The 27,034-nt window shown below is 37.9% G+C and overlaps 1 protein-coding gene across 1 annotated transcript in view; it reads left to right on the plus strand.

The window, feature by feature from the left end:
- TMEM131 (transmembrane protein 131) overlaps positions 1-27,034 on the plus strand; it is a 99,805-nt gene that overhangs the window by 14,039 nt on the left and 58,732 nt on the right. Inside the window, exons 2-4 of the mRNA XM_051610271.1 lie at positions 6,079-6,140; positions 17,457-17,497; positions 25,162-25,230. Coding sequence (XP_051466231.1) covers positions 6,079-6,140; positions 17,457-17,497; positions 25,162-25,230 — 172 coding nt within the window. The remainder of the gene's footprint in view (positions 1-6,078; positions 6,141-17,456; positions 17,498-25,161; positions 25,231-27,034) is intronic.

The raw sequence follows: 27,034 nt of genomic DNA on the forward strand, positions 1-27,034 counted from the left end.
ATATTTATCCTTTTGGCTGTGATAGCTCTTCCTCTTGTCTGTTGGAAAAATTAACAGTTTTGCTTTGTTATGGACTAATGGAAAGAAGCAAGTGAATTGGGTGTGTAACTGCAAGAGGATTTAGCTGGAAAGGAAGCCTGCTGGCTGGTGATTCTCTCTTGGAGCCTCTTGTTTGAGATTTGCTGACTCACAAGAGAATGATCGTTTATGTTTTCAATGAACAGTCACCTGTTGGGACGTAGGCAGAAATTCAGGCTGATGGTTACACGGACTGTCCCATCTTGGAGAACAGACCTGTCTTTAAACAGCTTTTATTGTGTTGAACACTGAACTGGGTTGTGTTTCTTGAGGCTAACTAGACCTTTGTATTCTTGAAGCCAGTAAAAAGGGTTGCTTGCATTACAGCATACTGCTGTTTCTTTGTTTGTGTGATATTATTTTTTACAGTGTAATCTTCTTTTAATAATATTGGTATTTTATAAATTATATATCCACTTGCTGCTCAGTTTTCCACTGTTCAGGATGACTGAAATTGTGTTACTGTGCATAAGCAGTTAATTCGTAGTCAAAGCTTAAAATACCAACTTGTCCAGTTTTAGTTGTGCTGTTCAACCGGTAGTGATACAAATGCTGTAATTACAGCTACATAGACAGAAGTGAATTAGCACATTGTAATTGGCTCATGTGGTTATAGTTACCTTGAAGTGAGCTTAGTCATTAAGACAAAGGGTTAGAAACTGGACTTCTTTTAAAAGAACTTAGTGTAAAGTAGGAGATATTTAAATAATGGATCTGGCCCTGTTTGGGACACTTTTTCCAGGATTTGGAGAAAATACATAGAGCACATAATACTGGATTTTGTTAATACAGCTTATAAGAAAATGAGAAAATTGGTTTAGACAAAAATTAAGGGAGAAAACAGGTCTTGTAAATAAATAAAAGGACGTATAATGATGATTAACATAAGAATAAATGAAAGCCCTGTGCAATGCAGTAGCTGTTCCAGAATTGAGTAATATTTCTCAATAGTGTTTTTTTAACTGTATATTCCAGAACGTGCATTCCTCTTCAAATGAAGAAGCTGACAGTGGCTAAATGAAAGAAAAATTTGCAAAGCCACCTTAAAAATCAGATCTCAGTCAGAGCATGCCTCGTAACTTGTGAACAGTGGAGAATTTTTTTTGTTTTTCACCAAGGGTTTTGGCATATTCAGTGGTCTCACATTACATGCAAATTTGTTCTGTTGTGTCTAATTCAGGCACATCTAAAGACTGGTGTTGGCTAAAATGATTTTGATGTTAAGTTCCTGTTTACTTTGGAGAAATGAAGGGTTTTAAAATTGCCTTCATGTTACTTGATGCTTTTCGCATCTGTACTTTTCTTATTTTAAGCTAAAATATTAAAGGCTTGGAAATAGGGAAGTGAGCAAAATTTTGCTGGTAGCTATATAAACTTGTGACAAGATGCTGCTTAAGCTTTGAGGAATTTCAGTTAATTCAGTTTCTTTACACCACTATTTCAGTTTTTATGACTTCAGGTGTTTACCATCAAGCACTGTGATGTTGGAAAGCACAGGGGAAAGCAAATGCTGTGGTTTGGGGAGCAGGGGTTATGGCTGTGGTGGCAGTTTTTATTTTGCCATTTTCTGAAGAGTTTGGAAAAGCTTAGAAAATGTTCTCTGTAGGAAAGATGGTTTGGAGGAAGTGGAAAGACTTTTTATGATACTTCTGTGGGCTTTTCATAGAAAAGCTGACTTAAGTAAGGAAGTTGCATTTTAAAGGCTGTAAGTTGAAAACAAACAGAAATGAAACTTTCAGTATTTTTTGCATTTGCTGTTTCTTATGTCCCTTTTGTTGATAGTGACCTACTCTCTGAGAAGAGAAAACTAGGATATGTGAGCTTGAAGCTGGAAAAATTTGACCCTGAAATCACTTAATATTCTAGTATTGGGAGTGACTGAAATTTTCAGATTCTCATGAATCTGATAAATTTGCTTCTTGTAGGTGCTTGAAAGAAGGTTTTCTGCTGAGAGGGATCTGTGTACCCCTTTTAGAAGAAAATGCCCTTCAGCATAGGTGAGGAGGAAAAGGAGACTGATTCTTCTGACCTTGGAATCTGTGGATATAAGTCTTCATCCTTTTCCTTCTTTGGGCTGTGAGCATGCTAATAACATTTAAAGTTTGACTAGTAAGTATTGTGATCAGCCTTAAGGGCTTCAGTTGCCTGTAGGGTCAGGAAGAAATTGTTTTCCTAATGTGTAATTTGGCTTCTTGGCTGCTGATTTGTGCAGTGGCACATCATGCTGGCACAACTGAAATGCTTTCTACCCCAAATGTTGTACCCCTCTCGTAACAGTTGCCAGTCACGTGGCAAGGATGACCAAAATGGCACAGTCAGCAGTTCTTAATTTATTGCAGTTTACTATTCCAGAGTATTAAAGTATTTGCTGCAGTATTATCCTGATAATGGGGCATGATAGTATCAGCCTGGACTTTGGGAGGAAGTTTTTCCAGGAGAGATTGTTGGGGACTTTGCAGAAACAGTCATCTTCCTCTGTGGCATGGGAAATGGTTCACCTAATAAAGCATGCCCTAGTGATCTCATACTTAAGTGCTTGCAGAGTCTTTTGGCATTGGTAATAACCTGTTTGCTGGTGGTGACATAGATATTTTGTGGGAAAGGACAGAAAAGACTATTTTTGGTCTCGCACTGCAGAAATTTGTGAACTTATTTAGCTCAGGTGGTACAAGTTCAAATGGTGAGCAACTGCTTCTAATTCTGGAATGGGCAAGTACTCAAAAGGAAGCACTCCTCAGGCACTGTCTGCGTTTCACTTTGAAGAAGCCTTTGACCTCTCTGTGGTCTATAGTGGACGGTTTGAGAGCTGCTCCTACAGGGATTTGGGTGATTCTTTATGACTCGTCAGTGGAGCTTTTTTAAAATGTAATTGAATGAAGTGACTCGTTGCTTCATCCTGAATTGAGTCTGAGAAGTAGTTGCAAAAACAAACTTTCATCTAACAAAGGTTATTTACTTGTCATTTCCTTGCTTTGATCAAATAACTGATAAAGTAGAAACAAAGGCTTGAAAGTTAGTCTAAAACAGAGTAAAAAGTATAACAGAAACTTCCATCAGAGTCTGAGTTGTGATGCTACTGCTGCAAAATGGCCAGCAGCCAAGCTTTGCGGTGCATCTGACTTCACCTGGCACTGTCACCTGCTCTCGGAAAACATTTCTTAAACAATATAATGATGAATGGCACTTCTGTTTAACAGTTTCATCCACTCAAAATGTTCTCTTACATCTGTTGCTTTGTTCATAAGGTGCAACGAAGATGAAATAACTTAAGAGGGACTGCCAAAGTGTTTTGGGTTTACAGAAATGCTGCCTGTGTTCAAGCTGCTTGAATAGAAGGTTTAGGCTAGTTTCTGTGAGCTTCTGTGTGTGTTAACTTAATGGAAGAATTGTTGCTGCTTCCTACTCTTTGTACTAAAGTGTTTCATATTTAAAATAGGGGGAAAAAGCCTCGCGAAAATATTAAGAATTTATAGTTTTATGTAAAAACACACATTTCAAGAAATAATGTTTTATGGTTCATTGGTTAATGATACATTATGAACATAAAAAGCTGTTTTCTAGTGAATTTTTTGCTTGTGCCTGATGTCACATTCAGATTCTGGGTATTCTTTGTTTCCAGAGCAGAAAGCTAGAAAATTAAAGAATGCCAAAAAGTCCAACCTTGGACGTGTAATTCCTTTTGAGTATTAGAAAGGTGTGCTTATCAATAAGAACTTACTGAAGAACTTATTGATAAGTTCTTTTATTAAATTGTGTTAAATTTGCAATGATCAAGCACATGAGAAAAGAATGTCCTTCTGGATGGATCCCTAAGTAAAAAATTGAGAATTTTTCCCTCCATATCAGCAAATCTGTATTTATTTATTTAATTATTTATTTTTGGCACAGAGGATAGGCGTGATACTCCTGTGTAATTGTGATGGACTGTCATGCTTTGCTTTTTAACCTAACATGCCAGTTAAATTGGCAAGAATTCAGTTGGTTTTTGTTTCTAGGATTAAAATTCAAACTGATGGACCTACTCAAAAAAGATAAGCTTTAAAATTCAAAATCTTCGTAAACTGTAGAACTTGGTCTTGTAACATCTGTTTAAATACTCTTTTGGTTTTGTTTTGAAACTCTTGTCCTGTGTTCTGTATAGTTCTTCACTACAAATGATTGACCAAATCCCCAATTCTTGGATTAAGGTTGTTAATTTGTTTTTTTTGTTGAAAATCATTAAGGCAATAACAATGAATACACATACAAATTTTTCAGAGATATTGCTGACATGACTGACTAGCACCTCCCATGCCACTGTTAATATTTCAGGACATGCATATTGTTTATAATCTGAGGGCCCCCTGCTCCTTCCCCTCTGTTGTGATTTTTCACACAGGTGAGCTTGGTTGCTTTCTCAGCCTGTGCCATTTAACATTAGAATTCTGAGGTATGGGAGTATGGGAGCTTGAGGTATGGTATAAAATGTTGTTGTTGGGAGTTTTTGTTTGTTTGGGTTTTATTGCATACTGAAAGAGACTTTGGGAGATGACAGCAGCAATCTTTGCTTTACTTTTGGTCATATGAAAGCAAGATTGTGGAATTTGTACATTTTAGGAGAAGGTATCAAAATACAGGAGGAGTCAGTGGTACAGAGTGGGATGTACAAACGATAATATTTTAAGTTGCAGATTGAATTTTGAGTGCCAAGGGAGTTGTCACTAGAGCAGCCAGTGAAGAAATGCTTTGGACATATCAAAAACACTGTTTTTCTGCATTCTAGATGCCTTTCCTCTTGTCTGCCAAGAGTGCTTTTTTCTTATTTTTGCTTTTTGAAAGTAATGCCACTTTTTCTTTTAAAGCATCGTAGAGACAAGTGGCAATGTCACTGAACCTTGTAATAATTGATTTTGTTAGAACGCTGACCTTCAAAGTGGGAGATGAAGGCTTATCTCCCCCTTTCCATACTGGGACGCAAATTCCATCTTTCAGAAGCACACACTATGCTTTTGTGTGCTGACAAATCTTTAATTTCTTCCTGTTGAAGTTCCTCTGTGAAAAGTGGGGTGTGTTCTTGCTCTTCAAACTTCATCTAGTTGAATGATAAAGGTAGCAATTGAAAAGGTTACTTAGAGGGATTTTTTTTTTTTAATAAAATTTTCTGGTTTGAGGTTGTTATTGTATTTTATCCTAAAGACCTGCTTTTTTATGTGTGAATAGTCTTTTGGGCATTAAAATTTAGATCTCTCTGGACTTTTATTTCTTCATTAACTCACATCCATTTGTCTACAGATGACTGTATTTTGCAGCAAGGGCGATGCCCTTATTTCTTTGCCTTTGAAAGAAAGTAGCATTCCCTATGTTTTGAGAGGAATTAAAGAAGAATTGCCTAGCCAAATATTTAGAGGAAATGGGTGAAGGAGGAATGCTTAGTTTGATGATCTTAAATGTGACTGAGGCATGAACTTCTCATCGAATTTAGCCATATGGTGCAAACACTTTAAAGCTGTTTAAAGTTTTATTATGTTACTGTCAAGATTGAGAGATTTGTTGCCATGCTGAGGATTAGGGAGCAGTGCAAACAAGGCTTTCCAGATATGTAGCTAAGATTTTAGGAGTATAAATGAAAATGAAATTCCATTTGTGTTGGAACTGTGAGCTTAGGTGTATTAAACTCAGGGTTTTGGGTACCCAGTCAGTCATATTGGTTGAAGTACTGAGTTAGCTTGGTGCAGCCAGTGTTTCCAGGGAACCTAGAAGAAATCGTTAACTTTGGAGTTAAACATTTTTAAGCCAAAAGACTGACTTGTGAAGTGTGATACTTACTAACATCTTGGAATTGAAGCTCTCAGAGGAAAATTGGTATCACATGTTAATGTTTGGTATTTCATTAGGCTGTATGGTTATTTTGAGTTATTCTAGCTCTGTACAAGGTACTGCAGGTTTTAGATGTTTAAGTTTTAATTTGATAACAAAATGTTTTTATCTTAAATAACTTGGTTTTTTTGCTTTTCCTTGCAGCTTTCATCCAGTCGGATGGCATAATAGAAATGCTACGTTTTGATGAAGGAGACCTATTGCAGGTATGTAGTCAGAGCAAATAATCTGAACTAGCAACGACTCATCTTTTTCACAGCTTGTTTTTGAATTCATGGGTGAGTCTATTCTTGAAAATAAGCAAACATCAGCCTTAAGTAAGTCCAGAAAACTTTTGGATCTTCTAGAGTTATTTTCAAAAGTATGTTTTGGTGGGTCCTGAGGTGCTGGTTCCCACATTTTTTGTTTTGGGAAACTGGTGAGGTTTAACAAAGGTTCTGTCTGGCCTGTTTGTCCAGGTTTTTCTTTTGCTCAAAACAACTGAGGGATGCTTTGTGTTTAAGACTAATCTTCCTGCAGAGTTGGGATGCAGTGGGATAGCGCAATTAGAGGAACTGAGAAGTGCTGCAAGATTCCCAAATGTAAAGGCAGCCTTGGGACCTTGTGGTCACTGGGTTTGATGAAAGATACGGGTTTTTGTTTAGGTGTGATGTTGCTATTATTGTTAGCATCCTTTTGACATGAGTCAGAACAGATGAGAAGTTAAAGAATTATGTGCTGGTATTTTGAAATGGTGGTAGTAGTTGGGATTAAATACAGCAACGTGGCTCAATACGGTGCTCTATTGACTAGAATTTCATATGCATGCATTTTGTGGATTGTATTTATGTTGAGAATATCCTTTGTTAAAATTCCTTGATTAATTTAGTTCTGGTATTTGAGAGGGAGTAGAGGAGAAAGAAGACAGCAATGAATTTAAATTATTAGAACACATAGCATGTGACGCTGTGCAGTGCTTGATTTACAATTCCTACAGAGACAGGAAAATTAGTTCAAATGTTACAGTGGGACAAAGTCAAGCAAGTCTGGATATTGCACTGTGAAATTTGCAGCGCTTTGGATTGAATTTGGCTACTACTTATCCTAATACACTGCTGAACATTTGATTTAAAACAAAGCAAGGGAGACAAGATTTCTAATTAATGGTTTATATATATATATATATATATTATGATTGTGGTGCTTGAGGTGAAATTACCTACATAAGTGAAATCAGAATGATACAACACGTTTTCTCTAGCTTACAATTTATTTGGTTTTCTTCTCTGCTGATACTAGTATGGTGACCTCTTGTGACTACTTACTGCAATTAAAAAAATAAAACCAAAGCAAACACGTTGTTGTAAAATCAGATTTACATCTTGAGAACTGTAGTTACCAAAGTTTTAAGCCTAGTGTAATGTCACTGAATGTTTCTCTTTCCATCTTTCTGTAAGTTTTCACAAATCCTTGTTGATTCCAAAATGAGTTGTAATTTTCTGACAGCATTTTATTTGCTCATATAGTGCGTATTTCTTTCGGCTCTTATGCTTTGCATTTCTTCATGTGTCTCCAGACAGAGTATTTCTCTGGTGTCCTGCTGCCTAGGAGGTTATTCCCAGTTTTAGATTTTAGCTCTCCTTTAGCTTGTCAGTGTCAGGCCATCTCTTCCATGTATCATAATTATTTGAAACCTTGTCCAGACTCAACAGATGCTTCAAGCCCCTGACAGTGATGTCATCTGCAAATATCAGGAGTGCTGAAGTAAACTACAACTGTTACTTTTAATAAATTATCCTTTCATGTTAAGCCAACATACTGTGTCACTCTTTGAGTACTTGATTTTTGAAAGTGAACAGTAAAGTAAAATTTATTTTTCAGAGTAAAGTTTTAATTTGCTTTTAGTTCCTGAAGGACTGTTTCTGAGATATTTCAATGTATTGTGAAAGCACTTGCCTTAGGTATCTAATGTTTTCCTGCACATTGTAGTTGGGACCACTGCTTTCCAGAATAAGCAATGTTTTCTTCAGACTAAGTGTTTGGAAATTACTTCTTCTTATGTAGTTGTGTTTTTAAAGTAGGGTATTCCTTCAATGAAAAAGGAAAATGGTAAGACTGCAGTCAAAATGCACTTACCATGTATCACTACACTTAACCCTTGCTGCGATAATCTTAAGTGCATGAAATGCTTTTATACAGACTAACTCCTGGAAATTATTTTAGTGATACTTACTGGCTTGCAGAATAGGGGAAAAAGAAAACCTGTGTAGTTATGTATACTTAATACATATCTGCTGTCTTTCTTCATAAGCTGCTGTAAACCATAAGTCACAAAAGCTGGTAGTGAGAATTGTGGTGGTTTTGAATGTTAAATAGACAGAACCTTATATGACTTGTGTTGGCTTTGCAATGAGGAATCTGCGGGACTGAGTTACAAGTGTGGGAATCAGCAATACTGATCTCTTCCTGGAGGAAGTTACTGTGAGGGTGGTGAGATACTGGAACAGGTTGTCCAGAGAAGTTACGGGTGCCCCATCCCTAGAAGTGTTCAGTGCCAGGTTGGATGGGGCTCTGAGCAACCTGGTCTAGTGTAAAGTGTCTGTGCTCATTGCAGGGGTTTGGAGCTAGATGTTTTTTGAGGTTCCTTCCAAACCAAACCATTCTGTGATTCTGTGAATGTCAGTATTTTTGGCATGATCTGTACTTCATTTGGTATGGCACAGTAAAGAAGTATCTTAATAAAAGTGGCAACCATCCAGTTCTTAGTATATCAGCTATTGTGTTTTCAGGGTATAAAGTTTAAAGGTTTTTTTTTATTCAGATTTTACACTGTATGTTGACTTGTAAAAGGGTTTTGATAGGATCTTCGTCAATATCCATATAGCCAAAACACTAAGATACAGACCCCATTAGTGGGCAATAAAGTGGCTGGACCATTGACCTCTGTAGGTCTACACTACAGTACAAAGTTCAGCTGGCAGTCAGTTATGTGTGATGGAGCCTGATATTGAGGATGATACTGCTCAATGTCCTCATTAGCAGCCTGAATGATGGTATAGGGAATACTCTCAGTAAGGCTACAAATGCTACCAAATTGGGGAAGGCAGTTGATAGAGAGAAAGGTAAGACTGCTGCTGAGAGGAACTTTGGCAGGCTGGCAGGAACCTCATGACATTGAGCTAAGGCAAATGCAGGTCCTGCAGCTGGGAAGGAATAACCCTGTTTAACAAGACTAACTGAAAAGTGACTGGCTAGACAGCAGCACTGAAGAAAAGGCCTGGGGAGTCCTTGTAGACAAGTTGTACATAGGTTAGTTGTCTGCCCCTCTAGCAAAGAAAGGCTGTGCTAGCATATGAAACTGTGTGAACAAATGTGGAGCCAGAGGGTAAGGGCTGTGATTTTCCCTGTGCACATAAGCTCTTTGGCTGCAGCTGGAGTACTGTGTCCATTCTGGGATACCCATACAAGGAAGGCACTAGCATACTGCAGCAAGTACAGCAGAATGCTTCTCACATTAGGATATGTTTCTTCAGCCTTTAAGACTAAGAGGAAAAGTAATTGTTGTGGGCAGTGTAGAGTTGACAAGAGCCTGATTTTTCATTGTGCACAGTGGAAGGATAAAAGGCTTTGGATACAAGTTTCAGCATGGAACTTAAAAAACCGTGAAGGAAAAAAAGCTTTTCAACTTAAGGATGATCAAACACTGGACCAGGTTACTCACGGAAGTTGTAGAACTTCTGTCTTTGGAGATACTCAGAACTTGGTGGCCCAATGTTGTGAGCAACCTGTGCTAACTAGACCTCCCTTGAGCTAGGGTTGACTAGATCATCTCTGGAGCTTCCTTCCAATGCATGTGATTTTTAAAAGAATAAAAGCCATGTCGGTTCATTGTCATTGCTTGTGAGCAGCTAAATTCTTTCTGTTCAGAAAAAATTTGCAGTTTCTTGTTCTTGTATAGGAAGAATTGCGATCCCCAGGCTTTAGTTTAAAAACAATTACTTGATGCCCAGGAGTAACTGTTGCAAAGTCAATGTCAATAGCATGTGTTGCATCAGCTAAAGTAAACTGATGTTTTTGTTTCCTTATGTGAGTTTGGCAAGAATGACTCATTTCAGTGCACTTTCAGCTACCTTCCAGATGACAGTATTAATTTTTCTCTTTACCTTAAGTAAGATATTAATAATTAATTATGTTTCTCTTGATTATCCTACTTACTAGCACAGCACTCATAAATGCAGCCATTAAGATTTTAGCTGCCATCTACGTATCAGTTTTGTATCTGACTCTCAATATTTAGTTTCAAGAAGCACATATCTTTTCTACAAGAGTGAACCAGCCTTATTATAAAATAACAATATGTGCAGTATTCATTTTAAATTAAAAATGAAAGAGTTTTAAATTACTGTGGATGCTTTCATGTAGGAATATAAAAAGTTTTGGTTGGGAATTCTGGTAACACTAAGGAAATATATTTGGTGTCCAGAAATCTCAGGTCTTGATGAAGAATGCCATCCTTGTTTAAAGACTTTAGGACTTTAGTTCAGTTGCTTAAACATAGGTAGCCAGTGTTATTTGAGATGCCCTGAGCTGTCCTGGACAGCTACATGGACCTGGCAGATAGGGCACAGGGCATAGGAGAAACTGTGTGCCCTTCTGGATGTCTGTCTGATCCCAGGCAGGTTGCCTAGGACATTAATCTCAAGTGGCAGCAGATACCTATGTTTAGATGACTGAATGTAGTACTAGGTAATATGACCTCTTACCAAGAAGTGAAGAATAGGTACTATAACAAACTGGTGAGACACTACAATTCACCCTTTTTTTGTTTGTTTTGTTTAGGGTTTGTTTTGGTTTATATTCTGGCTGAAATTCACAACCATAGGTATGTCTTTAGAGATGACCTTCAGACTCTAAGGGCTAGTTTTTGATTCTCCATGTGCACAGCATTGAAGTCTGGTATTGTTCCACAGCTGCACTGAGTCTGTAAAGTGTTCTTTCAGAGGTGCAGATTCTCTGTGAAATCTTTCTTGAGGATATGAGCCTCTGGAGAGAAGTTAGAAGTCTTGAAACTGGTGCTGGCTGACTGCCTTCAGATTTTCAAATTCACTGTGTTCAAGTTGTCTCAAGATCTTTATTCTGAAATCCCTTTGATTTGTAGCTAATCCTTCTAGGGTTATGTAACAGATAAATTAAGGCATGAAACTGTTAGTAGCAACAGCCATCTCCAAGACTTCAACACAGCCTTTTGGGTGGAAAGATTATAAACCTCCAGTACTGGTTAAAAGGGGTGGTTTTTTTCCTTCTCCTGTTTCTTTTTCCCCACTCAGTTCTATATTATTCCTGTTTCTTATGTGCTGACTTCAGTTTTTGTTGTTAGGCAGTCAGTTGCATCAGAAAATCAATGCAATTGAATTTTTTTTCCCTTTAACATAGCTTATTATGTCTCCTGAAATATTAAGTGTGCAGCCTTCTTCATGATATGTACATTACAAGGTATTATTTTGTTATTTGTAATACTTCTCCTGTACAGATAAGATCTAAAAAAATTTTCCTGTAGATCATATTTTGCTAATGCTTCTTGATTACAGTTTTACGCTTCACAGGAGAAAATAATGTAGTTGTTATTAAAGAGCATTATTTTAGTACACTTTCCCTGATAAACCAGTAGTATTCAACAAAACATATACTTTAAATACTGGTTTGATCTGGTACATGGTTTTAGTTCTTGGCATTTATGCTTGACATTTTTATACAGTCACACAGGAAAAATAACATGCCAGAGTACAGCATGGTAGGTGCAGTTTTATTTGAGGATCAAATGAAAAAGGAAAAAAAACAACAAACATGTAACTGAACACATTTGTATGTTTTTGTTTACTGCGCAACTCTGAAGATTGACATGTGATAAAAGTGAGTGGTAATTATAGAAACTGCCACATGAGATTTATTTTTGGTTTAGTTCCATGATGCTATGGTTGATGAACTCCTGAAGCTGGTATGCTATTTCTTTACTCTTGATTGACCCTGATTTAAAAAAAACCCCACAACAAACAAACAAACCCAACAAAACAAACAAAACCGAGCAAAAGAAGAACCCTAAGAAACCCCAACACCTACACAACAAAATTCTCCCCAAACCCCCAAAAGAACAAAAAAGCAAACAAACCCCTGCTTAAAATACAAAAATTGTCATTGAAATGAATTTGTCATTTTGCTTGCATTTAGCAGACATCTGAAAGAATAAAAACACACTTTTCCTTATAAGCATGAATCTTTGATGGATTTTTGCTCTTATATGTATTTCAGTTGTATAGTGTCCTACCAAAGTGATTTGTGATTTCAAATTTATATACAGATATTAGACTAATACTTTCATAGCATATCTGTAATTTCAGAACATAGAAGGGAAACTCGAGTGTATAATCAGCCAGAGAATTTATCTTCCAACAGGTAACAATAGCCACATCTTTGTAGTAGCTCAGCTATTGTGAGTGATGTTTCCGTTTGTTTCTATATTTTTGGGGATTTAAATTTTTTCTCCACTGCCCTCCATCTAAAAGTTGGCCTAGGTGGCATCTTAGACTAAGACTGATGTTAGGGTTATATTGACTGCCAGTTACAGTGCTTAAGAGGATAGATAACAACTTTGTCTGCTGAATAATTAAAAACATAATAGAATGTGCTCTCTTGTGAGAGCCAAAGCTACTTGTCAAGGATGGGACAGGATTGGTCATGATTACTTTGTTTGCCCTGTCTTAGGATCAGAACCTTTTAGCTCCATCATCTGACTGTTAGGTAACTGCTGGTAATTTAATTATGTGCTTTAGTTACACTTCTAAAGAAAAATCAGTCACTGAAAGGGAGGCTGTATTTAATTGTAGTGAATAATGTGCTTTCAGGAACATTGGTAAGGAGTGCAGGGTGTTTATACATCTGTTATAGTTTGATTGTTGATGTGGTTTAGCCCCTGCTGGCAGCTCAGCCCCACTCAGCCACTCACTCACTCTCCCCCAGTGGGATGGTGGAGAGAACCAGAAAGGCAGAAGTGCAAAAACTCATGGGTTGAGATAAAGACAGTTTAATGGGTAAAGCAAAAACCACACATGCAAGCAAAGCAAAACAAGGAATTCATTCACTACTTCAGCTCAGTAAAGAATAAAAGACGGGTCGTTGTCTTAGGTGGCTTGCTTGTGAATGGAGCGAAGGGTTTTATAGGCAGATCTGACCCACTCCATAGGGAAGTCTGCTGCCTCCCTGGCACCCATGTTAGGGATATCACCAGGAAACTTCCTGGTCTTCTGTGGCCTGCAGATTACTGCTGTCTTTTGATCTATCAGGTAGGCAGTAATGAGGTAGAGAGAAGTTGTCCAAGGCCAATCAAGAAAGATTTCAGTGCCTTGGGACAACTGGTCAAGGGCTTGGGAGCACAAGTTGTGTTCTCTATCTCTTCCGTTCCGAGGAACGATGAATGGGTAAACAAGGTGACCCACCAGATCAATGCCTGGCTCCAAACCTGGTGTCACCAGCAGGACTTTGGGTTTTTTGACCATGGTTTGATTTGCAAGATACCAGGCCTGCTGGCAATGATTTGGAAAACCCTATCTCACAGGGGGAAAGGGTACTAGGGAAAGAGTTAGCAGGGCTTGTGGACAGCGCTTTATACTAGGCTCGAAGGGGGAAGGGGATAAAACTAGGCCCACCAGAGGTGACCCTAGGGTGAAGTGCTAAGGATGGGCTTGAAATTGATAGCCCAACTCAAGTGCATCTACACGGAGCATGGACAGCAAACAGGATGAGCTGGAAGCCATTGTGCATGCTGGAGAAGCTGCTGAATCATGGCATAGACAAGTGTGCTCTTCACTGGGTAAAAAACTGGCTGGATGGCTTGGCCCAGAGAGTTGTGGTAAATGGAGTGAGCTACATCATAGCTATCCTGCCACACAATTGTGATAAACAGGGTCAAATCTAGTTGGCAGCTGGTCACCAGTGGTGTCCCTCAGGGCTCAGTTTTGGAACCAGTTTTGTTCAGTAACTTTAGCAGTTTTCTGGATGAGGGGATAGCGTGGACCCTCAGTAGGTTTACAGATGACACCAAATTGGGTGGGTGTGTTGACAGAGGGACCTGGTTAGGCTGGATCAATGGGCCGAGGCCAGTTGTATGAGGTTCAACAAGGCCAAGCGTCAGGTGCTGCATTTTGGTCACAACAACCTGATGTAGTGCTAAAGGCTTGGGACAGAGTGGCTGGAGAGCCGCCCAGCAGAAAAGGACCTGGGGATGCTGGTTGACAACTGCCTTGACATGAACCATCAGTGTGCTCAGGTGGCCAAGAAGGCCAACAGCATCCTGGCCTGCATCAGGAATAGTGTGGCCAGCAAGAGTATGGAAGTGATCATGCCCCTCTGCTTGGCGCTGGTGAGGCTGCACCTCGAGTACTGTGTGCAGTTCTGGGCCCTGACTATAAGAAGGACATTGAGGTTCTGGAGCATGTCCAGAGAAGGGTAACAAAGCTGGTGCAGGATCTAGAGCACAAGTCATACAAAAAGTGGCTGAGGTAACTGGGGCTGTTTAATCTGAAGAAAAGGAAGCTGAGGGGAGACCTCATGGCCCTCTACAACTACCTGAAAGGAGGTTCTAGGAAGGTGGGTGTTGGCCTCTTCTCCTAGGTAAATACTGATAGGACCAGGAGAAATGGCCAGAAGCTGTGGCAGGGATGGTTTAGATTGGATATTAGGAGGAATTTGTATACTCAAAGAGTGGTCAGGCACTGGAACAACCTCCCCAGGGAGGTGGTGGAGTCACCATCCTTGGAGGTGTTCAAGAAACATGTAGCTGTGGCACTTCAGGACATGCTCTAGTGGCCGAGGTTGTGGGTTTTTTTGTGTATTGTTTTGTGGGGTTTTTTGTTTTGTTTTTATTGTTGCTGTTGATGGTTGGCCTCGGGGGTCCTTTCCAACTATGACATTTCTGTGATTCCCTTCAGCAGGTGTAGTGGTTACTTGGGAAGACAAACTCCATCACTCCAAACATTTCCCTTTCTCCTTCTTCTCCCAGCTCTATATGCTGAGCACATCATATGATGTGGGATATCCTTTTATAGCTCAGCTGTGCCAGCTGTGTTCCCTTCCCAACTTCTTGTGCACCGCTGACCTCCTCGCTGGTCAGGGGTTTGAGAAGCAGTAAAGCCTGGTCTCTGTTGAGCAGTAACAAAAACATCCCTCTTTTGTCAGCAATGTTTCTGGCTCAGATCCAAAACAGAGCCCCATATCAACTGCTATGGAGCAAATTACTTATATCTTAGCCCAAACCAGTACGGTTGTGTAACATGATTTCACAAAAACACTGTCCTAGAAATTTTTAGTTGTCTCCCTCCAGTAGGGTGGAAAGTCAGTGGTGTGAATGCACAGCATGGAATAATGGAACTGATGAAAGCAGGAGAATATTTAAAATAAAACAAGAAAAAGAAAATTGGAAAGGCAGACAGTGATTCCTGGTTGTCAGATTTAAGATGGAAAAGTAGATAATAAGTATATGTAATTATAAGTAGCTATTTGAAGCTTATTAAAACAATTTTTTAGAATACTCAAGCAATACGTATTTTCTGCACAGCTTATAAAATCCTGCTGTTGTGAACTTGAAGAAATCAGTGTCTTAACGTTTTGAAAAAGTGTTTGTATGAAGTGTTAAACCAGCTTTTGACAGCACAAGTCCTTTTTGGATAAAGAACAAATAGCTTCAGCTGATTCACTTTTATTCAGTTTCACATCCATTTTCTAAGTGGAGAAGTTAATGGGTGGCAGTTTAAAACTGGGAATTTTGCTCTCACCTTTCCAGTCTGAGGAGAAAAAATAAGATATGGAAGGCAGAGATCTGTTTTTTCTCCTTCAATTATTTGGATTTTGGAGCTAATTGATTAACTTCCCAGGAATTTTTAAATGCAAAGCATTCTTTATCTTGGGCAATCCTCAGTTAACTAAAACAAATTTTAAATTTATTTTTTCTGCATTTGGATTGAATTTCTCGTACTGTTCTGAAACAATTCACTACAGGTTTTAGGTCTTTACTTACATCTTACTGGAAATAGAAAATGGAGTGTGACAACAGAAATTAAGAAGCTGAAATTAAACCTTATCAGTATGTGAGTAGTATACCCTAGCTAGGAAACTTAAGATTTGCAGATTAATATATTTTAATGGAAAATAAGAAATGCCCTGTTTGCCTAATTATGGTACAAATGTAATACGTATGTTTAAGTGAAAGTTTGCTAGAGTTTATTTATAAACACTTGCTGATTTTTAAATTATAAACAAATTGACAATATAAAACAAGTTACCCTGTATCTTTGCATTCTATTCAGTGAGCAAAAACCACACTGATCATGCTGTACTGCATTAACGTTTGTGGACTAAGTGATTTAATAGTAGTAATTATAAAATTTCAAAGAAGTGTCTCCGAAAAGCAAAATAAAATATAGGTTCTTTTATTAGAAGGATTCTTAAGCAAACATAATACTAATTTATTTTTTTTTTTTTAAGAAAAGATACATTTTTCTTGGGAACAAAAGAAGGAAAGAAAGTGTAATTTGTAGTTGAAATAGAAATCTGTCAAGTGCCCAGCCAAGGGATTTTACTTCAGTTCTGAGATGAGATATGAAAAATTCACATTTCCCTTGCAAACAAACAACTACTTTATGCTAGAGGTGAACTGTGTCAGATGGCTGCCCTAGGTGCACCATAGGCTTTAGCAGACCTGTAAGCTTTCTTCCTGCTTCCAGGAGATAAAATGGCACTTGGCCATGAAGTGCCTTCTCTTAAAAAAAGGACTGAAATCTTCAATTTGATCCCTAAATCTTGTGGGAAGACAGAAGTTTTAAGTCTCATATTTGAATGTTAGCTGTGTCAGTAGGATATTCCATACTCAGTCTTCTAAACCATTTGGGATTTCTTAGACAAGGTTAAAGTAGTTGAAATGTCTTAAACAACCTAACCTCCTTGTTTTCAGGTAATTAACTGTAATTTCCTGCAGAGTGCTAGTGAAGGTGTGAATAATAGAGGCTAGAAGATCATTAGCAGGGAAGGAGATGAAGTTTCCTAATCAAATGGAGATTATAGTGTTCTTCGTTTTCTAGTTCATTAAATTACACCAGTGAGATAATTGCTTGATTGTTATTTGTTTTATGTGATTTTCATAATTTGTTTCTTATATATATGATCTGTTTTGTTGCTACAATGTTATAATTTCCTGGACTTTTTTCCTCTTCTCATCTTTCAAGTTGTTAAGTTGCTGCTTGTCTTACAGTTTGTGGGAATTCCTATCACTGGAACTGACTGCAGTTCTTTTTGTCTTTTGGTACAGGCTTAATTGCTTTAAGTCATTAAGTGAGCAAAGCCAATTTGTGTTTTCTTCTCCTGATAGGAGCTTCTCCTTTTGTCTTTCAAAATCCGATGTGCTAACTTGTTACAGTGCTGGGTTATTTTGTTTTGTTTCTTCACAAAGTATAAGGCTGTCAGTGTCTTAAATTTAATTTTTTTTTTTTCTTTTACAGACTGAGACAACAATAGGCCTCAGTTCATATCAACAGAAAAGGTAAGCATGATTTTCTTAAAGTTTAGTGCAGCCATCCTATGGCAACATTTGTGATATTTTTCATGAGAATAATTAAATTTTAGTGTAAACAAGAACAAATACAAATAGTGTAGTTTTTCAATTATTTGTCTCATACCGAGGAAATTAAACTAAAATGTAAAGCAATTTTTAATATTGGACAGCTAAATCACTTCACATATGGAATAAGAAATGGAAGAATTATTTAATTTACTTTGTAATTCTGTGTAAATAAGGGGGGTGTAAACTGAGACGCTGTAGATGTTTTTTTAATAATTTTACCAAAGTTTTATTGAAAAAGGAGTGAGTTTGTTTACCTGTTTCAAAAGTTCTTGGAGTCCTTTTGAAGAAAAGCTATGATTGTACTTTAGATAGATTCTTCCCTGCCATTCCCTACCCTGCAGGATGTAATCTGTTATCAGTGAGCACTGCATGTTAGAGACCCTTGGTCTCTAACTTGTCTCTTGTGACTCTTTAGGTATTCCTTTGTATTTAATGAGTCCATTGACTAGTAATAATGAAGCTTGTTTCTTATACAGCAGCATTCATCAATCTGTCATGTAAAGCATAGCTTATTTTCAGTAGATACAGTTAGTTGTTTGTTCGGTTTTTTTCATGGGCTCTTACATTTTCTTTTCTGGAAATCTAGGACTATTATTTTTTGAATTTTAGATGAGTATGTGAGAAGTTCTTATTTTACTATGTATATAGCTGCTTAAATATAAGCTTAAGAGCATTCTCTTTGCAACAGGTTTTGAAAAGTCTCTGAAAAAAAGCTCAACATTTTTAATTTTACGCTTAAAAGCCTTGATCCTATTTGTATCACTTACCAGTCTGTGCTGCCTTCTGATTAGATACAGACCTAAATCTTGCAGTGTATGAAAATACTTTGGCCCACCTAATACTACATTTCTAAGTATACTTGGAATTCAATGTGGCAGGTAGAGTGAACATGAAGGCACAGAAGAACCTTATGAGAATGTAGGAGGTCTTTCACTCCAGGTCAAATTAAAGCGTAAAATCATATTATCTTTATTGTGATAATGTAACTTTATGTAGTGAAATAAGGCTGTTACCTTATATTTTGATCTGAAGCTTGAAGCAGTTTGTGTATCATGATAATGTGAATTTTGTCAAACTTATGTTATATGAACTTCTCATTTGCTTTTTAATTAAACAAGTTTATCTTAGTCATTTTGCATAAAACTTGAAATTTTGTCATGCTGTACCTCCCCTGAATTTGTCTTCTGTCACCTTTCCCAGCAATGGAGGCTTCTTTCTGTCCTTCAGGGGTTCTGCTCATTTATTTCTCACCTAGGAAATCCCTCAAATTAAGCTTTCTAAGCTTTTGTTTTCTGCTTGCCTGTTTGGATTAAGCAAGCAGAATACACGTTTCACTAAACTGCTCCCATAAATAATTTCCAAAAGTGTATTCAGTACTGGTTTCTCTGTTAATCATTTACACATTCTATCTATGCACTTCTGTTTGTGAACTGTACTGTGATAGAAGAATGATTTACCACATTTAGAGTTACTTGAATTTTGTTTTCCTGGTTGCCTTAATCATACAAACCATAACATTTGGTCAATATAAAATTAAATAGTTTTTTAAAGATCAAATCAAAATTATGCCCTTGTAATAATTTGTTTACTGGAGATTTTCCCCATTTTGCTGTCTTTGACTGATTGTGTGAACTCTGGCACTCACTACCCTATAGTGGATTCAGACTTTTTGTACATCAATAGAAGAACGTCTTGAATTTTATTGTTGAAGTCCTGTGGTATTTTGAAAGATAAATAAGACAATCTGTAATGTTTCTGGAAAAAGACGATCAAAGCAAATAGTTTACAGAGCAGTATAGTTATAAATATTATTAACTTCTAAAGCTTCCGTTTCCATAAGCCATTTCCACTTGGCTTAAGCTAAATTATGGTTTTGTTCTTCCCTGTCATGGTTTGTAATATTAAATCAACTGGACCTCTGCTAATTAATAAGTCGCAAACATCATGAGTAGTTTAAGGTGCAAGTGCACTAGTTGTTGTTTACCTGTGCTACCTGCCAGGGATTTTCTCTCAGGTGACAGGGAGGGTGAGTATCTGTGCTTGTGGCTCAGCTGCTGCAGTTCATGCTCCAGTGACTTATTTTACCCCAACAGTGATGATGGGTTTGTACATGGATTGTGAGCTGGGACTCGTTGTGCTGTGGGTATTTGTTGCATTTTTCCATGAACTGTTACAGGACTGCACAATGGTAGGGGACACAGCTGTGAGCAGGAACTTGAACAGCTGTAGCTCTGCACTGCAGCATGTCAGTCAGATTGAAAGTGTGCAGATGTAAATTCAGCAATGACAATTGAACTTCTAAGAACTCTGATTAGTGTGGTTTGTGTCTTGGATAGAGTTGGACTTCATGGAGATAGTTTAAATGGAATAATATCTTGTTTAAATCATTGAGTCTCAATGGCAAAAAGAAGGTGCCTTTATTGGGACCTAGGGATTATGTGCAGTTTTTTTGTCTCCCAGGAAACTATTGAATTTGGTGGTCATTGAGAGTGAGGCTATTGATTAGCTATGCTCCCAGGATTTTTAGTTTGATTTTCTCATCTAAGAAAATTGCTTTCTGTGTTTGAAATTTCAGTGTTCTAAAGTGTTTTCTAATAAAACACTGATTTACATATTTGAAAAATCTCCAGGTTTCCTGGAGAAATAGTCCATTCCACTTCAGATCACTGGCCTATTTGAGGTTCAATCACAGTATGATGAAGATCTGCATCACAAACTCCTCAATGCCATTTAGCAATGTAGATAACCAATTTGCTGTCTGTTTTCACTCTGCCAGTATTGGTTTTACATGGACCTTTATTTCAAGTATTTTTCTAGATTATTTTTTTTTCTTCAATGACGTTACTAAGAACTCAAGGTTTCTGGTCCACATGCTTAACTTCTCTAGATAACTTGTCTTTTATTGTCTTTATATCTCCTTAATATAACTTGCAGATATTTCTTCTCTATCTGGAGAGTTTATTCATGGCTTTGACCTACTTTTTAACACTAGTTGGAAGGAGGAACATGAACTAGCCATTTCATTAGTTTTGTTCTTGACCATGGTCAAGTTACGTGTACAGGTTACAGTTCTTTCCCCAAGTTTTCCCCAGATAAATCCCTCAGGAATTTTTAACTTTGAAGTTTAATGTCTGATATAATGACTATATTTTCCTGATACATGGTTTATGTTGGCATAATAACTGAGCCAACCGCTAGCTGGGTGTAGTTTATGAAGAACTTTTGTTCCTAGTCTATTTATTCATCTGAACTTTTATAGCAGTGCCTACTGCCAGATACTGAGGTGGTAAAATGTTTTGTAGGAATTCACTTTCTCACTGAGGCAGTGTCTATACCCGTATCTCTAAAATAATTCTAAATATAGAATTTTAACTACATTTTATGGTATATGCAGCTCAGGCTTATTTTAAAATATGGATACACAAAAGGGAATAAGATTAGTTAGTTTTTTTCGCCAAAAATGTACTGTCTTTGCAGTGGCTTTTTCAAAGGATGCTCTGGCACTGAAGGTATCCACTATGTGGTGTTTGCATATTTTTTATTTTTAAAACTCACTTGGTTATTTTTGGACACACTTAATTTTATTTTGTGGTAAAAGAAATAACAAAGTAATGGTTTTCTAAGAGTTTGTGTTTCTAAATAAAATAATGAGATATTTTCAAGGCCGGGTTGGCTGGGGCTTTGGGCACCCTGGTCTAATGGGAGGTGTCCCTGCCCATGGCAGGAGGGCTGGAACTAGATGGTCTTTAAGGTCCCTTCCAACCCAAACCTTTCTATCATTCTGTCATTCTGTGATCTCTTGCTCTTTGACTACTCAATGCTTTTGTCTTTATTTCTTGACAATTTATGGCACAGGAGGTGAAATAAAACCCTTTAAACAACTGGTAGAGTAATGTGGGAAAAATATGTGTAGGGTAATGCTTAGATTTGAATTTTCCACAGTAGCAATTAAAGATGATACTGATAAGATTTCACAGAGTGCAGACCTCCTCCAGAAATCCCAGAACAGCTAGAAAAGGTAACATGAGGATACAGGAAAAAGTTACTGCCCAACTTTGCAGAAATCTTTGCAGAGATGTGCCCGAATTATTTAAGATTATGAGAGCGTTTAATACTCTGTGGTAAACAGGAAGACATTTTAGAACTGCTGCAGAATGTCCTTAGAAGAAAATTGTGTCTCAGCAAAGACAGACATCCGTATTACCTACAGTCTTACCAGGCATTGATATTTTGGCCGTCTTTTTAAATGCATCTGTGACTAACCTTATTGAGACATGAAGTTGCTCTTCAGTTAATTGCATCTGTTAGTAGGTTGCTTCTGGGTATTACTAGTAAAGTACTTGTGTCAGTAGTTGAGGTAAATGCCCTCTCACTTTGACAGAGCAGATGGTACATTGGGTGGTAATAATGGTGTCGGGGACTGCGTGTAGTTCACTGTGAAATTTCATTTTTAAAATCAGAATTCTTGCAGAAGAGGTGTCAGGACCATCTTAAATAATTGTCAGGGACTAGGCAATTCTGAATGTTCTGTGTTCAGATGACTCCTGGCCAGTTCTTGGTCTGTGCAAGCTTGTTGGCAGCTGTCAGAAGTGCTCTCTCACTTACTTGAGAGACTTTAGAGGTTTGAAAACTTGGAGGGTTATCGAAAGAGAAACATTTACATTCTGATATAAGACTAGGAGCAGTTCTATGTGCATACAGTAGTAGTTACCTTAAATGTCATTATGCTGTCAAGTTGCCCTACCAATGGGTGTATCCTGCTTTCAGTGAGCAAGTCCCTCGTTTTGTATGTCTGCTGCAAGTTGACTCACGTTGGGCCTTTCAGTAGGCAAAGTTTGGGAATTCAGTATTGCTTGTTCCCATTTGAATCTTATTACAGCTGTTGCTTCTATTATAATAGTTGGCATTTTTTGTTATTTAGCTGCCTTTACCAAACTTAGGCCATTTAAAAATTCTGTAGTGTTTAAATTCCTATCCAGGATACTATAGCTAGGCACTCTGAGAAATCAGTGCCTAAACTTCTTATGTATGTGGAGAATTGTGCATGTCTTGATAGTTCAAGTGACTCTTCACTGTATTTTCAATACTTTTGAAATTAGCATCTTCATTATACTTATTGTAAATACTATAAATATTTATGATAACTTTTCTATAAGAGGAGCTGATATGTCCTTTTACCAATAATTGCCAATAAAAAAGAGGTGCTGGCTGACTGTTCAGAGTTTTGAAATTGGAAGAATTTGACAAAACTATTTTAAAAATCATTATTGAAGAAACAGTTTTTCTTTGGTGTTATTTTGACAGTAGAAGTACAAGCTTTTTGACTTTTCAGTTTAAAAATGTGCTCTAAAGGTTTTTTTTTAATTGAACCATAAACTTTGAAAAGTGAGGTGATCACTTTGAAGACTTCTTATCAACTTGTTTTATCCTTCAAAAATACTATTGCTAATATAATTTTTCTAATGTTATACTCTCATGTCCAGTGTCTTTGTAAACTTAATTTTGTTGTGCACGTGTTCTCAGGATAAGAACAAACATGATAGAAGGCATAACCGAGTGCTCTCTTGGTCAACAGCTGTAATGAATCACAGCAGCACTTAATAGTTCTAAGAACTGTAATTTTTTTGTGCATCTGCATATAGTTATTCTGATTAATGTTCCTTGCATGTTCATTTCTATTGTTTTGTGGTATATGTTCACACACACACGTACACACTAATGCTGACAGTGCTATGCCTGCTCTTGCCCCAGTAGTGTTTTTACTTTTGTTATGTGGATAAAGCTGGTTTTAAAGACTATGCTCTTAAGTAGTATTGAAGATGCTTTGACGTCCAAACTTAGAGAGCTGTAAATCAGTCAACATTAATAGATCTCCCATGTATACACATGTGTAATACTCGAAGTGTGGAAATTCAGTTGTAGAGTACTTGAGTGAGTCATCGAGACATTGTCTTTTTATTAAAAAGGTGTTGCTTTGTTACACTGTTGTCATTGTCCAGATCTGTGCCATTAGAGAATACGGTTAAGATTTCATACATCCATTCTTAAGTTTTTGCTCCTGTAAATAGCTTTCATGTTAAACTGATTCTTGAGTATGGAAACAGGTCTGAATTTGATCAAGAATTAGTTATTCTGGAAGTATGCCAGATGTTTAATTGTATTAATATAATCTTTTACTCAGCCCAAAATAAAGTACTGCTGAATTAGAGTGATAGTTAAGAGTGGTCAGAGTTATCCTGAATAAGAAAATGTTTCAGTCAATGAAACTGTTTCGTGCTTTTTCTTGTAACTTAAGTTGTGAGTTACTGCTTGTGCTCCTTAAAACTGTACTAGTAAAATAAGCAGTAGTAGAGAATGTTTCCAGATACTTCATTGTCTTCACTGCTGGAGTGTTTGAGTGGTATTTCAGTCTTAATCTACATTTATTGGTGTTCTCCTGAAGAGTTAGTTCCCAGTGGGATGTTAGTATGGGCAGCAAAACCAAGGAATGTTCCTAGAGCAGTCTTCTAGAGATCAAGATTTTAGCAGTATAGACAACAGGCTGTTTTTTACCATGTGGCCCCAGTACCATCAAGTGGGTCCATGAATGTTTCTGTTCTAATGCAGATGTAGCTGGAGAAACTCATGATGGGTATGTAAATGACTGTCATACATTGATGAAGGTGTTTGGATAGTGTTATGAAAGATTATATAAACCTGCTTAGCTTACTGTTTCATGTAGTTTTCCTCTATATAGTGATGGCTAACGTTTCAATTACACCCATTTCCAAGATTTGTACTCCTGCGTAATCTTTCTTGGGGACACCACATAATCATAGAATCATAGATGGTTAAAATTGGAAGGGACCTTAAAGATCAAGTTCCAACCTCCCTGCTATGAGCAGGGACACCTCCCAGTAGACCAGGCTGCACAAAACCTCATCCAGCCAGGCCTTGAACACCTCCAGGGAGGGGGCATCAACAACCTCCCTAGACAACTTATTCCAGCACCTTACTACCCTCAAGGGGAACAATTTCTTCCTGATGTCTAACCAAAATCTCCCCTCATTCAGTTTAAAACCATTACCCCTTGTCCTATCACTATCTTCTCTGGTGAAAAGCCCCTCCCCAGCTTTCCTGTAGCCCCCTCAGGTACTGGAAGGCTGCTATGAGGTCTCCCTGGAGCCTTCTCTTCTCCAGGCTGAACAACCCCAACTCTCCTAGCCTGTCTTCATAGCAGAGGTGCTCCAGCCCTCTGGTCATCTTTGTGGCCCTTCTCTGGACCCTCTCCAACAGCTCCGTGTCTTTCCTGTGATGAGAGTTTCAGAGCTGTACACAGCACTCCAGGTGGGGTCTCACCAGAGCAGAGTAGAGGGGCAGAATCACCTCCCTGGCCCTGCTGGCCACACTTCTTTGATGCAAGTGGCTGTAAAATTACGGTATTCTGACGAACAAGTTTGCCAGGTTGTTTCTTCTTCAGAATTAGTTGCTCTGTTATTAGTATTAATGAAACTTTTGCTAAGGAAGGGTAATTTGAGATGGGAAGGGAGCAAAATGTCTAATTTAACAGTGTATTTTACAGCATTTTGATTTTTTTCTTGCAGCGTATCCCTATATCGGGGAAATTGCCGACCTCTCCGGTTTGAGCCACCAATGCTGGATTTCCATGAACAGTAAGTTGAAAAGTCTTTTGATCTGTTTAGTTGGATAAATAGAAAAATATGTCTAAAGAGCATTTAAAACAGATGGAGAAGATTGTACGCATAAATTGCATTGATAAGTTGCCTGTAAGTGTAGTTGACTTACATGTCTCAGAGAGCTAGTGTGTTGTGTCTTAAACATGTAGCTACTTATCAGCTGACATGGTTTTGGTGGTGTAGGTACTTGGACTTACTTTTTAGGTACTTGTACAGCTACTACGTAGAGTTGAAACTGTTTCAGGTCTAGAGCTTAATGTACTGAGGTTAGGTTACCTTTCTGCTTGTACATAGCCCATGTTACTATTGCTTTCTTTGGTGGGGAAAAAATGTCAATAGAACTGCAGTTGTTAAAATTGTGCTGTTGTAGAGTTGTGAAAATACAGCCTCAAAGAGAACAAACAGCCTCCAGGAACCTAGCTCCATGCTCCACCCTGCTGCTGACTGTGGTTTGGATTCTCAGGGACTGCATGTAATGGTTTACAGTGACTTATCTGTGACTTCTCTAAAGATTAAAAAAGGGGTGCAAGAAGGAAGTTCAACATTTCGACAATGCTTGTTTGTAATAAGTTCCTCTGAGAACTACTTCAGCCTTTTCTTACTATAACTGGTTATTGTGTATAGGTAGCTACAGTTATCTTATTACCAGTCAAAATCAGTGTTGGATATGTCAATGAAGCAGCCTCTGTGCATGATTGATACCCTAACACAATGTAAACTGCAGTGAGGGCATTTTGAACTTTTTGTTAACAGTTCAAACTGGAAGAAAGAAAACAACCCAGGTGTGCCTTAGCACAGAATTGCTCCTTCCATCCTCAGCCAGTACTGCTGCTGGATGAAAGGCTGGCTTATTTACAGATAAGCCATCTATTATTAATCAAAATATTGTACTCCTTATCTGTAAGAAATACTGTTGTACAGTGAGGTGACCAGAGAGGTTTGCAAGGAAGCTCCTGTGTATTGACAAGGTGTATGCTTCTGTGTTTCTGAAAGAAGAGACACTATATGTTAGTTTTCCAGAAATAGGCTTTATAAAAAGAAAAAAACCTTCATACACAGAACTACCAAGGCTGGAAAAGACCTTTAAGTTCATCAAGTCCAGCCTATGACCAACACCACCACATCAGCTAGACCATGGCACTAAGTGCCACATCCAGCTTTTCCTTGAACACCTCCAGGGATGGTGCCTCCACCACTTCCCTGGGAAGTCCATTCCAATGTCTTCAGTAAGATATAAAAAACAGTTTTGCAAAAAGTTTAGATATTATTTAGTTCAGTTTTAAAATACGTACTTAGGCATTTAAATAAAAGTGAACCAACTCTGAGGAATGCTGACTAACTCAACCTAATGGTGGGAATATGCTGCAGGTGCCAAGCACCTTGGAAGCCCAATAATGGAGGTTTAAGCTTTTGGCTTTTTAGCCTGTTAAAACAGGGTGTTCACATTCAAATTCTGGCATTTCTTTCTTTGTTCATGTGTGAGCGGCACAGGCAGGATGCAGGAACAACCACAAAACCACGATGAAATGCAAAGAGTAAATTTTCATTACCTCACCAACCAGGGGTTCCCTGAAGCAGCACCTGGGCAGAGGCAAACAAGCAGGGACACAGGCCCTGTGGAGCTTGTTCCTTGTTAGAGGATCACCAAACCTGCCCTTTTTTGGCTGTATATCAAGGGTTCACACAGCCGTCGCTTACCACCGGGCTCTGATCTTTCTCACAGTAGGGCAGGAATCTCAAGCATCTTCGATAGGGTCTATCACAGGCTGATGTTATCTAA

Source organism: Apus apus, chromosome 1, assembly GCF_020740795.1.
Source record: "Apus apus isolate bApuApu2 chromosome 1, bApuApu2.pri.cur, whole genome shotgun sequence".
Lineage (NCBI taxonomy): Eukaryota > Metazoa > Chordata > Aves > Apodiformes > Apodidae > Apus > Apus apus.